Here is a 12245-nt window from a genome sequence, read left to right as displayed (position 1 = left end):
CATGCCTGTAGTCCCAGCTACTCGGGAGGCTGAGGCAGGAGGATCTCTTGAGCCCAGGAGTTTGAGGTTGCTGTGAGCTAGGATGACACCACGGCACTCTAGCCCAGGCAACGCAGTGAGACTCTGTCTCAAGAAAAACAACATAAAAAAAACTAAATTATCTGAGATCTAAACTGCCACACCAGCCTTCTTTTGGCTTCCATTTGCTTGAAATATTGATTTCCACCCCTTTTACCTTGAGTCTAAAAGCATCCTTGCAGGTTAAATGTGTTTCCTGGAGACAGCAGATGCTTGGCTTGTTTTTTTTTTTTATCCATTCGGCCAGCCTATGTCTCTTGAGAGGGGAGTTCAAGCCATTCACATTTATTGAAACAACTGATAAGTGGGGTGAATTACTGTTCATTCTGTTGGGTTGCATTTTGTTGCTTTGTTTTCTCTCTTTAGCCATTGTGGAATCTAGCCTTTGATCTTTAACTTTTGAGTGATTTTAGATTCAAGAATGTTTATGGTGTTGATCCTTGTGTAATTCTGTTTTGAGTATTTCTTGGAGAGCTGGTCTTGTCTTGGTGAATTCCCTGTCTTTGCTTATCTGAGAATGTCTTTATTTCTCCTTCATATATGAAACTTAGTTTTGCAGGGTACAAGATTCTAGGCTGGGCATTATTCTGTTTTGGAAGAGTGAGAAGGGGGCCCGAGTCTCTTCTTGGTTGTAGGGTTTGAGTTGAGAAATCTGGAGTTATTCTGATGGGCTTTCCTTTTTTTGTTACTTGTTTCTTTCGCCTTATAGGTCATAGAAGGGCCTCTTTAGTGGATATTTTGGTCAATCTGATCACTGTATGATGTGGTGTCTTCCTATTTGCATTGAATCTCCCTGGGGTCTGTTGAGCTTCTTGTACCTGTACATCTAGATTTTTAGCAAGGCCTGGGAAATTCTCCTCTATTAATTCTTCAAATAGCTTATCCAGCCCTTGAGTGTTTTCTTCTTCACCTTCCGGAATCCCTATCATCCTCAGGTTCAGTTTTTGCACATAATCCCACATTTCTTTTAGGCTTATTTCTTTTCTCTTAATTTTCTGCTCGATCTCTGTGACTGACTTATTTAATTGGAAGGAGTTGTCTTCAATCCCTGAGATTCTTTCTTCTGTTTGATCTACCCTGTTCTTGAGGCTTTCCACTGTGTTTTGTAGTTCCCTGAATAAGTCCTTCATTTCCAGGAGATCGGTTTGATTTTTCTTTAATATTTCAATTTCTTTAGTGAATTTTTCTTCCAAGTCCTGGATTTTTTTTGTGGTTTCTTTGTGTTGGTTATCCATTTTTTCTTGCATATCATTCAATTTTCTTACAATCCATGTTTGAAATTCTTCTTCTGTCATTTTAGTGTTCTGAGTTTGGTTAATGTCCATTGCTGGGGAGCTGTTGTTCCTCTTTGGGAGTGTACTTTCCGTTTGAGTCTTCATACTTCCAGAGTTCTTTTGCTGGTTCCTTCCCATCTGGATCAGTTGTTCCTTCTTGTCTTTAGATTTTTGTTTGGATAATGACACGCCCTGTTTCATCTCTGAGCCGGTAGGTGGTGTTTGTGGGTGAGATTCGACCACACCCTTTATGATGAATCAGTAGATGCAGTAAAAGGGTGTGCAGGATGATCTCCCTGTCAGTAGGTGGCACTTGCTGGGAGGAGTGAGCTGCAGTCCTGTTTTTGGGTCCTGTAGCCAGCTCTTGTTCCTCTAGAGAGGCCCTCTTGTACCTCGGGCGCTGGGTGGGGCCCTGGGACTTGCAGGTGTGTCCTTATTCTCCATCTCAGTGGGGGCAGGTCCGGGAGTGAGTCTGGGTGGGGCTGCGTTGGGTAAGCCTGCCCTCAGGCTCCACAACTGCTGTTAGCAGGGGTCAAAGGTGTGTTCTTTGCTTCTGTGCAAAGCTTCTGGGAGGGGCTGAAATGGCTCCACTCTGCTGAACGTCTGGGCTTGGGGGCTGGGGCTGTCTGAGACCTGCACTCTTGAGCAAGTCTCGCTGCCCTCCACCCTTCCCGTCTCCGTGGCCTCTCCCAAGCCTCTGCCAGCAAGCGGGACCTCAGGCCGATGGATCTCCCCTGGCTGTGATGTGGGCCGGGAGGTTCCCTACCCAGGATCACAGCCTGAGCTGGGTGCACAGCCCTCTTTCGGGAGGAGGGTTGCCACTCAGGCACGCTGATCTGCCCCTGAAGGCGCACACTCCTCAGTAGGCTTTTTCACAGATCTCCCTTCTGTGCCCCAGGGCAGTGCAATCGTGACCTAAGTGTATGGGGTCTGGTCTGCAGTCCTGTCCCCTGGGCCCTGGAGATCAATCCCTGACCCTGCCAGGGGAAGGGGTGCTGGTCTTCAATCACCTACAGGGTGCCCAAGCTGGATCAATTTCACTCCACCTCGGGATTTGCCCCACTGTCCTGGAGTCCCTAGGCAAGCATCAGGTAGGAAGAGCTGGCAGGTAGGGAGCTCACAGTCTCAGTTCCCCTCAGTCTGCTGCAGGGCCCCAAAAGGAAAGGTCCCATTCCTTGGAAATGCCTCCGTGGCTAAATTGTCTTTCTGGGCACCCACAGGTAGGGAAGGGGAAGAAGAGAATGGAGCAATATGGCATCTGCCAATAGGCTCGGGTCTGCAGGCCGGGAGGTGCTGCGAGGGAGCTGGGAGCTGGTGCCCTATCCTCAAGAGGCTCACTGCTCACCGGCGGCAGCCGTCTCTGGGCTGGTGTTGGTAGATCTCTCCAACCGCTCAGGAGCCCACCAACAGTCCGAGATGCAAGGGAGGGGAAAGTTATCTGCTCCACCTTCCCTTGTCGCTGGTCTCCAAGCCTCTCGGGGACCTTTCTCCTTCCAGTTGTCCGCCGCTATGTCTTCCCGTGGAGTCTCCTGTAGTTTCAGGCATCCTTCCTTCCAACCCTCACCCGATCTATATTTTTCTGCTAGTTTATTTTTTTCACTTTCTTCCAAAATCTGTCTTTTTGCAGAGACACTCTGACTGGCGGCTTTTCTCGTCCGCCATCTTGGCTCCTCCTCGCAATTATTTTTTTAACAAAAATTTGGTATCTGCTCTGTGCTAAGCACTCTAAGCAGAAACTATGGTATGGTAGAAAGAGCACAAACACATACACTTCACATACAAGCTAACTGACCTTGAGTAAATTACTTAACCTCTCTGGATTTCAAATTCCTTAGCTACAAAATAGGAATAATAAAACCTAACTCAAGGGATGCTAGAAGGCTTATGTGAAATAACAACACACAAAATGACTTGCACATTTTAGGAACTTAATATCAATAAAATAAGTATTAGTCCCTCATTCCATTAATTTGCTTTATAATAAAAGTAGTCCTTATAATCACCGTACAAGCTTATGTAAATAATAATAAATCATCAAAACTCAGGATAGAGGATAATCATTTATGCATACCTGTTCCCCCCAAGGGAATCCTGTAGTAGTCTTGTCAGCTTAGAATCTCTATAGGGGACATGAGTTGCCCTCTTGCTCTTGTCTCCCAAGGCACTTATTACATTGCCAAGTGCCAACTAAAAGAGAAAGAAAGAGAGCAAAATGATACAAAGTCACTAATTATAACACTTTCAAATAAAATAAGTTCACAGGAAATAATATGGAGACATAACAGAATTGAAAACATTTGTGTTTGGTTTTATTTTACACTTGTGTCAGATACCACTCAAAATTTAGTACTACATATATATACCTAACTCACTAATACTTAAAATTCTATTCAGAGATTTTCTTTAGAAATGGAAATATTACAAGATTGACAACTTCTAACTATCCCTACAATTATCAGAGCATCAGGTTTTGTCCCCAGAAAACTGTCAATTCATGTTGCAAATTCTTCTCCTCAACTCAGTGAAGAAATAGAATGTTTAGTTTGTTTAACAGTTCCATGAAACTTTCTTATTACAATATAGGTCCCTTACAGGAGAACAAAATCTCCTTTAATCACAATAAAAATACCAGTATAATTTCTCTGAACAGGGTATTCCTATGCAAGTATAGCCGTCCTTAGGAATACAATGAAACTATGTGCTAAGCATCCAATTTTTTAAAAGTTAAGTTAAAGTACAGAACTCTTTAGTCACTCTTCCTGCCACCTTACTGTTTTTCCTACTGTCAGGAAACTAGCGCCTATAGGATAAGCATTATCCAAAATGTTGGTCACACTAGCCTTTAGTAATGCAAACATCTATAACCACGTCTCTGTTAGGGCCAACAGATCATTCAGGGAGTAGCACCAGTACCATATTGTGTCTCAATTCCCCTTTTCCAGAGAGCCTGTTGCAGCCTTTAGCACTGGCCACACTGAAACTCTACTAGATGTGTTTCAACATGCTTCAACAGCCTAAAGAGGAAAACAGAGCAGTGGCTTTTGTCTTTTCCTGACAGCACAAATGTAAACACCATTATGATTTTACCTCCTAAAAAATTCAAAACAATACACAAGGTCCAGGATCCAGGTCACACCCCTTTTACACAATATCCAACCGTATGGTGGGAGCCTCAAGGGGGGTCTTGGAATTGGAAAGTCTGGCTCTCTCTCATCAGCCACCGCTGATAATTCCCCCACAGAAGGGTCACAATCATATAGGAGAAAGTATTGGGAAGTGATAAAAAAGTACTATATATTCGGACCCCAGCTCCAGGATGAGAGGAAAACAAAGCAGAAACCACGCACTCTGATGCTGTCAGCATCACAGAAATTTAGGGATGCTATTACTTTTATGCAGGTACAAATGTCCAATTTTATAATGAAAACAATAAGAAGAAAATATTTATTATACAAAAATATGCTCTAAAACATTTTCTTCCGTATAACAGACGCTTTATGTTAACTCAATCACAAGGAGTTTTCCAATTGAAATACCACTAGGTGGCATCGTATTAAAGTTAATTCCTAACATAGCCTAGAAAAAAATCTCATTTTGAAAAATCATTACCAAAAAAATTTTATTATAATTCCCAAAGTCAACAAAATGACTGTCATAAAATGTTAGCAAAAAGCCATGAAACACTTAATATTAAATGTTGATTTTCACAGTATATTATTAAATGTAGAAATAATTTTCAAATAATTATTTTATTATTATAATAATATATATAATTTTCTGCACATATCATGAAATTTAATCCAACTAAATTTGCACACATAAAGAAAACCTGCAATGTTTAAAAAAAAAAAAGCTTTGGGAGGCTGAGGCAGAAGGATCCCTTGAGGCCAGGAGTTTGAGACTAATCTGAGCAAGAGCAAGACCCCAGCTCTATAAAAAAAATAGAAAAAATTAGCCAGGTATGATGGCACACGCCTGTAGTCCCAGCTATTCGGGAGGCTGAGGCAGGAGGATCACTTGAGCCCGGAGTTTGAGGTTGCAGTGAGCTATGATGAGGCCACTGCACTCTAGCCCAGCCGACAGAGACCCTGTCTCAAAAAAAAAAAAAAAAAGAAGGAACCTCCAATGTGAGAAGATAAGAGATTCAATGCATTACTAACGAGTTTGCTGCAACTTTCATTCCTCAGTTCAATGCATGAAGGATTTCCATTTGGGTATAACGTATTATAAAAGATAAAAGGACACTAGAAAAGCTCTGATATATTCCCAGCACAAAGCCTTACAAGTCCACAGTTGATAGAAATGCCTTCTTTTGCCCTCTCGCCTGTGGCTCCGGTACGCTTCAGTCTTTCTGATCCTGCCAGATCAACAAAATGGAACTTCGCAGTCAGAGTTTCAAATTCATTCATCTGTGATGATTCAGAAATCATCTTATTATCAGTTGCATTTTCCTGAGATTAGGGAAAATAATTGAAAATGCTTTATTAATGTGACACTAAACATCCTCCAACCCCACCTTACCCTTATCCCATGTACACATATAGGCACAGCGAAAGAAACAGCCACGTAGCCGAATAAACAAATATAAAAATGTTTTCTGGCAATTAGAAACTTAAAGTCAGAAAGAAGCTGGAAAGTCAGAACCCAACTGTTGTTATCAGCAGAGACTCTGCTTTTGTTGATGAAGGGAAACTTATAGCACATACTCCTCAAAAGCGAAGTGTCTCGGGTGACTATATTCATCACCAAATGGCCACAACATGCTTTCTGGTTTTGCAGACATATATCCAGTTTTTTATTTCAAAATCTTACACGGTTGGACAGCTTCAACTTAAATAGGATCAGAAAAGGAAATTAGGAAAATGAATGATTAAACAAATTGAATTTGGCTCAAATATATTCTCCTAGGATTCATGTGGTCTTAGGGAGATAAAGATTGAAAGTTTAAGAAATTAGAACTAATAACTCACAACATCTATTTGGGGACACACTCTGGTTTGACACACATGAATGGTAAAAATGGCATGTGAACGAGAGCTCTGAACATTCATCTGGGTACTAGCAGTGGTCCGAGATAAAGCACCCAACTTCAAACACTGCATCATCTAGAAAAGGGGAAGACAGAAGAATTTTACTTGAATAATATTTAAACAAGATATTATGCAATCCAAAGTCTGAACTAATGGCTAAAATCCACCATGTTAAAGGATGTAAAAGATGTGGATTTTCATATTATTAGTTAAGTTACAGTCACTTTTTAAGCTGAACTTCTCAGTATAATAGTGTATTATTTTTTAAATAGAAGAAAACACTGAGATTCCATTGTTTGCCATTTGCTGACATTTGCAGCTTCCATTCCAAAACTGTTACAGTAGAACACTTTGGTACAAACTGAGCAATAACTTGAATTACTCAGGCTCTTCTGAATTTTCTGTTGAAATTTTTATTTGTAATTTTTCTTAACTGTCTCCTTTTAGGAGCCATGATAAAGTCCTACATATGCTACAGCAAAAAGTACGAAAGGACTGTGGTCTCATCCCTCACCATCAATCCATCAATTCTATTTCTCTTTCTCTAGCTATGAAAGAAAACTATGCATATACTACCTTAGATTCTTTTGATGCTATGACAAATGTACTGACTTTATCATAACTCTGACATTTTTATGATAGTATCTTGATTAAAAATATGAGGAAAGAAGACAAGATTTTAACTCCATGTTATGCTTAAGGATACAAATTTCCTATCTTGATCTTAAGTAGACTTTCAGCAAAGCTGACTATTTAAATAAAGCTAACTATGCTCTATTTTAACTACACCATAAATATCACCTCTGATTCTGTATTCACAGTACGTGTTGTGACGCCCACAGTATAAATTCCTCCAGTTGAATCTTCATGAATTCTTATATTCGATTTTTTATTTTTTGAATCAATATCACGAGTGGTATCAAATAAGTCAAGGACCTCTTCATTATAGAGCTATCAAAAAGAAATATTAAAAGTTTAATTTTAGCAGAAATTGCCTGGTAGTTTTCACGACACATATAATGTGATCTTTCAGACATTTTAAAAGTTCTTTAAAATGATACATATTTCTTCAAAATAACACATGAAAATGAATGAGGCAATTATTATTACAAATATAAGTAAATGCTGGATTTATTCATAAGAGTAAGAATAGTAAATGATTTAATCATGGCTAATGGGCTGGGGACTAGCTAAAATGATCTACTAATCCTTTGCAATAGGTAAGCAAATACCTACAAAATACAAGCAAACCCTAAGAAATATGTGACAAATTTTAAGCTTTGAGAATATTTTAAGGATTTTTACTGCTTGAGCTAAAAATATTTTATTTCCTATTGCCCTGCAACCCTTCTTAATGTGTTTAAAAATTAACATTTAGCAAGTTTGCAAGGTCAGCAACAATATCAGCGTTTCTGTATCAATAATGGCTAACAAAATCCAGCTACATCCTTAGAAGACAGGATGTACACACCTTTTTTTTTTTTTTAACAATATGCTGTAAAACCACAATGCCTAACAACATTTTGGAAGGTGAAAGGGAAGAGGGAAGAATGTTGTTTCTTTTCTTTTTCCACCATCACTTATCTTCCTTTTTTTGTAGAAACACATAATTAAATTCTCCTTGGTTTTTACTAAATGAGGAAGTCCACTAAAACGAGCAGTAAGAAAATTAAAATTAATTAAAGTTTTCTATTTTGTGCTAAATAATGCTGAATAAAATGTTTCACCAATGACCAAAATGACTAACTCATGGATCAGGTGATCTAGACTAGAATACTCTTTGGACTAAAACCCCAGTATTATGCCATCCTCCACCTACTTGCAATATTGCTCAAATCCTAGATGTTTTCTTATGGTCATGTCCCTCCCACCAGACAAGATTGCCCTAAATTAATTCACACCTGACCAGGATAGAAGCTTCTTCAGCCAGATTAGTGCTACATCCTTAATCCTATGATATCTCACATTTTCCCCCTCCTTTTTGGTCTTAGTTGCTGAGTTCCCAGCACTTTGTGAGATTGTCTAAATTACAACAGTAATTTATCTTTATCTCTTGATAACACAAGGTTCTGAAATAAGCAATATTAATTGTTCTTTTACTCTACGGACACTGGACAAGTGTTTATAAATGCCAACATCATTGCCTAAAAATAAGGAATACTTGTTACCTATTATCTCATGTTAATTTACTCAAACAACATTTCTTGAAGACTATATACAAGGCACTGTACTAGAAGCCAACAGTATAAAATCAAAAGTACTTATGGCCTTAAGGACAAGATTTAAAAGGAAATAATGGACCATTTAGATTATTACCTCTAAGAATTGGGCATTCACTTTAAAATCTGGAGGAGGAAGCCCATTTTTAACTGCTGTGTGTTTTTTTTCTTCAATACTCTTGAAAAGATGTTTAACAGCACGAGAAATAATACCCTGTTCTTCCTCAATGATGTTCACATCAAATCCTGTTCCCATGGTGTATGTTTTGCCAGCTCCAGTCTGAACAAAAGAACAGAAAAATGAATGTTCAACTTTAACACAACCTTAAGAAACAAAAATGAAAGTGCAACTGAATTGACCCTTCTGAAAAGTTACAACTCCTATGAAAATAATATGGTACTTACTTGTCCATAAGCAAAAACTGTAGCATTGTATCCTTCAAAGCAACCTTCAATTAGTTTTTCTATACATTGAATGTAGATCTGCTCTTGATGGGAGTCAATATCAAATACATAATCAAAAGTAAAAGCCTTATCTTTCCCTAGGAAGACCTGAGGTTCTCCTGGTGTTACAGATGTACAAATATGGCATCCTTCAATCTTCTCTTTGGCAAGCTGTGGTCTTATTCTGAGAGAAATAATCACAAAAATTAACAATGATAAAATAAATGGCCAAAAAGGAAAACCTTCAAGAAACAGGACTTAAAATTTCTTGGCCAAATCTCTTTAAAAACACTAATGTGATCAAATATTTCTCCTTCAGTTGAAAAGTTTAAATAAATTGAATTATACTGGATCAATTTCAGTATATGAGATGAGTTACTTAAGAATTCCAATTAGTTATTTAACAATCCCCCAAAATCATGAACAAGATTAAAATTCATCTTAAAATTAGATATTTACCCAGATGAATACTTTTCCTTAACTCTCTAAGAACTAGATACTTAGTTAAATAAATTCTGCTATCAAAATGTTATTTGTTATTATTATTGTTTTGGATTTCTTCTTTTTATTTCCAGTGATGATAGTATGCAAAAATGAAAAATTAAGACCATAATATTTATCTTGATGTCCTGAAGCCTTTGACTCACCTTTTTTGCAAACTCTTCACCAGTGGTTTCCAAATTTATTTGAACATTACCTTCTGTCAGCTTAATATACTTAAGTATATTCTCACAATATATACATATATCTGTTCATTTTTAAATAACACATATGTAATACTACACTGATTTGTCATTTATTGAAATACAGTTGTCCCTCAGTACCCATGGGGGATTGGTCCCAGGAGATACCAAAATCCATGGATGCCCAAATCCCTTATACAAAATGGCATAGTATTTGCATATAGTCCAAGCACATCTTCCCATATACTTTAAATCATTTCTAGATTACTTATAATACCAAATACAATGTAAATAGTTGTTATACTGTCTATACATGAAAAAAGTCTATATATGTTCAGTACAGACACAACCATCCATTTTTTATTTCCCAAATATTTTTGAGCCATGTTGATTGAATCCACAGATGTGGAACCCATGAGTATGGAGGGCAGATGGTATATACAAAAGCAGAATCTTCTAAAAACAGAAACTGAAAATAAATACAAATAGAAGTTCTAATATTTTCTCTCCAAAATTCAGTGAATTTTTATTGGTTGTCCTCCCTCCACTTGGAAGACCATAGCACTACACCCACCACACACCCATCTACTCCAGACTCCAATACCTTCCTGTTCTGTCCTCTCTTCCTAATTTCAAAGCCTATTTTCAAAGAAAGAAAGTAAATATGGTGGATTTGTTCATAACAAAACAAACCAAATCTGGCCCTATTCTATTCACTTTATAAAAAGGACTATCCTAGACTTACATACCACTGACTTACTATACCTAGGATTTTAAGAGATTCTTACTTGCCACAGAGAAATAGAAGCATTTTAAGGAAGAAAGACAAGATAATCAGAGAGGAAAAATGCAAGGAATAGATCTTAAAGGAATCTGGTCCCACATCCTTATTTTCTGAGACTAAAAAACAACCAAACAAACTCAGATCTATAGAGGTAGAACAAGTTCATCTATTTATTAAAGATAAAGCCAAGCTTAAGTCCAGATCTCTCAACTTTTAACTCTTTCCAGTTCATCAAGATAAAAGGTCAATGGAAAGATAGGAAAGACAATACTGAGAAGAGACTGAATTTCTGCAAATCTGTTTGTCTTAAAATAGGATTTTGTACGCCCCAAAAAATGTCAAGCAAAGAATATATTTATTTATGTAATTATTTTCTCTCCTCTGTGATATTGGTGTTTTTCTTTGACAAAGTCTTCAGCTTTGTTTATTTGCTTTAATGGAATGTAATAATCAATGTGGAGCTGGTTAGGCCCTGTGGAAAGAGCAATGGAGTGCCCATTAGGAGAGCTGAGCTCTAGTACTCGTCACTCCACAGATATCACATGCTCTTTTCTCAGAGCTCCAATTTCCTTAACTGTGGAGGAAAACTATAATTTCCAAGATTCCTTTTAGAGCTAACATTATGTAACTGCATGATACTGTATCATAAAAGAAGGGAAAGATGGAAATGATATTTATGTGCTGTTATACATATAAAATGATACTATAACAAATAAAGAGTTTCTTATAAGAAACTATGTACATAGACTATAAAAACAGCCCATGCTAGTAGCAGCTTTGGTTTTCTGGTTCTACATAGTCTTGGTGAGTAGTGTTTCTCAAAGTTAATATTCTCTTCTTTCCAAACTCCTCTTCTCCCACCTCACTTCATCTAGTTATGGGGAGGACACCATAACAAAACCCCCAATCTTTTTTGGGAGAATCTCCATGTTGATTGTTGCCAAGCCAGAAAAAGGAGAGCCAGAAACACCCTCAATTCAATGTCAATTCCTCCCTCTTCCCTATTCCGCCCATCTAATTTATGTCCAAGAGCTATTAATTATCTCTGAAATACATCTTCAGCCCACCAAGTTGTTTCCTTCTTTATCAACACCATCCTAATCAAGGCTATCATTATTTCTTACTTAGAATATTGCAAAAGTCTCCTTACCATTCAACCTGTGTCAACTCTTGCCCCTACTGATCTGTTCCACACACTGCAATATCAGTGATTTTGTAAAATGTGAAGTTCCTCAGGTCATTACCTTGCTTAAAACCCTTCAGTACATCTCTAAATCCCTCTGCTTTTGCCATGCTGTCTTTGTATTAAAGGATTTTCCTTGGTGGTAGTGATGATGGTTGGTTTATTTTAAGCAGTTTCACTAACGAGCTATATTCTCTCTTGCTTCTATGCTCTCAAATACATTATCTCCCTTTCCTGACACTCTTCTCCACCCTCTCTAATCCCAACTCCTTTACCAGCCTGAACATCTCATGTTTTCATTCTCTGTTTAGATATCACTCCTTTTCAAAGTTCCCACAAACTCTGCATTTCAAAATAAAGTCCTATCTGAGCTCAGGCTGTTTTCTCTCCTGAAAGCTACCTCGTCAACCCACCCCCCAAGTCTCTGCTCTCTTCTAGATTCATGGCTGCTATCCCAGTCTGTGAAGCTTAATAAATCTCATGTAATAAAACAGATAAAAATAAACACAGCTCTCTAATGAAAATGAGCACCAGGCTTAAAATCAGTGCC

General features: G+C 38.0%; 1 protein-coding gene across 1 annotated transcript in view; it reads right to left on the bottom strand.

The window, feature by feature from the left end:
• KIF21A (kinesin family member 21A) overlaps positions 1-12245 on the bottom strand; it is a 152622-nt gene that overhangs the window by 72932 nt on the left and 67445 nt on the right. The window contains exons 2-7 of the mRNA XM_012638488.1: positions 9007-9229; positions 8699-8881; positions 7184-7333; positions 6323-6457; positions 5636-5803; positions 3424-3539 (exon numbers count right to left, since the gene is read on the bottom strand). Of these exons, the coding sequence (XP_012493942.1) occupies positions 3424-3539; positions 5636-5803; positions 6323-6457; positions 7184-7333; positions 8699-8881; positions 9007-9229 (975 nt within the window). The remainder of the gene's footprint in view (positions 1-3423; positions 3540-5635; positions 5804-6322; positions 6458-7183; positions 7334-8698; positions 8882-9006; positions 9230-12245) is intronic.

Source organism: Propithecus coquereli, unplaced genomic scaffold (assembly GCF_000956105.1).
Source record: "Propithecus coquereli isolate 6110/MARCELLA unplaced genomic scaffold, Pcoq_1.0 Scaffold13, whole genome shotgun sequence".
NCBI classification, from domain to species: domain Eukaryota; kingdom Metazoa; phylum Chordata; class Mammalia; order Primates; family Indriidae; genus Propithecus; species Propithecus coquereli.
The sequence above is the reverse complement of the archived record's forward strand: the minus strand, read 5'-3'. Positions and strand labels throughout refer to the sequence as shown.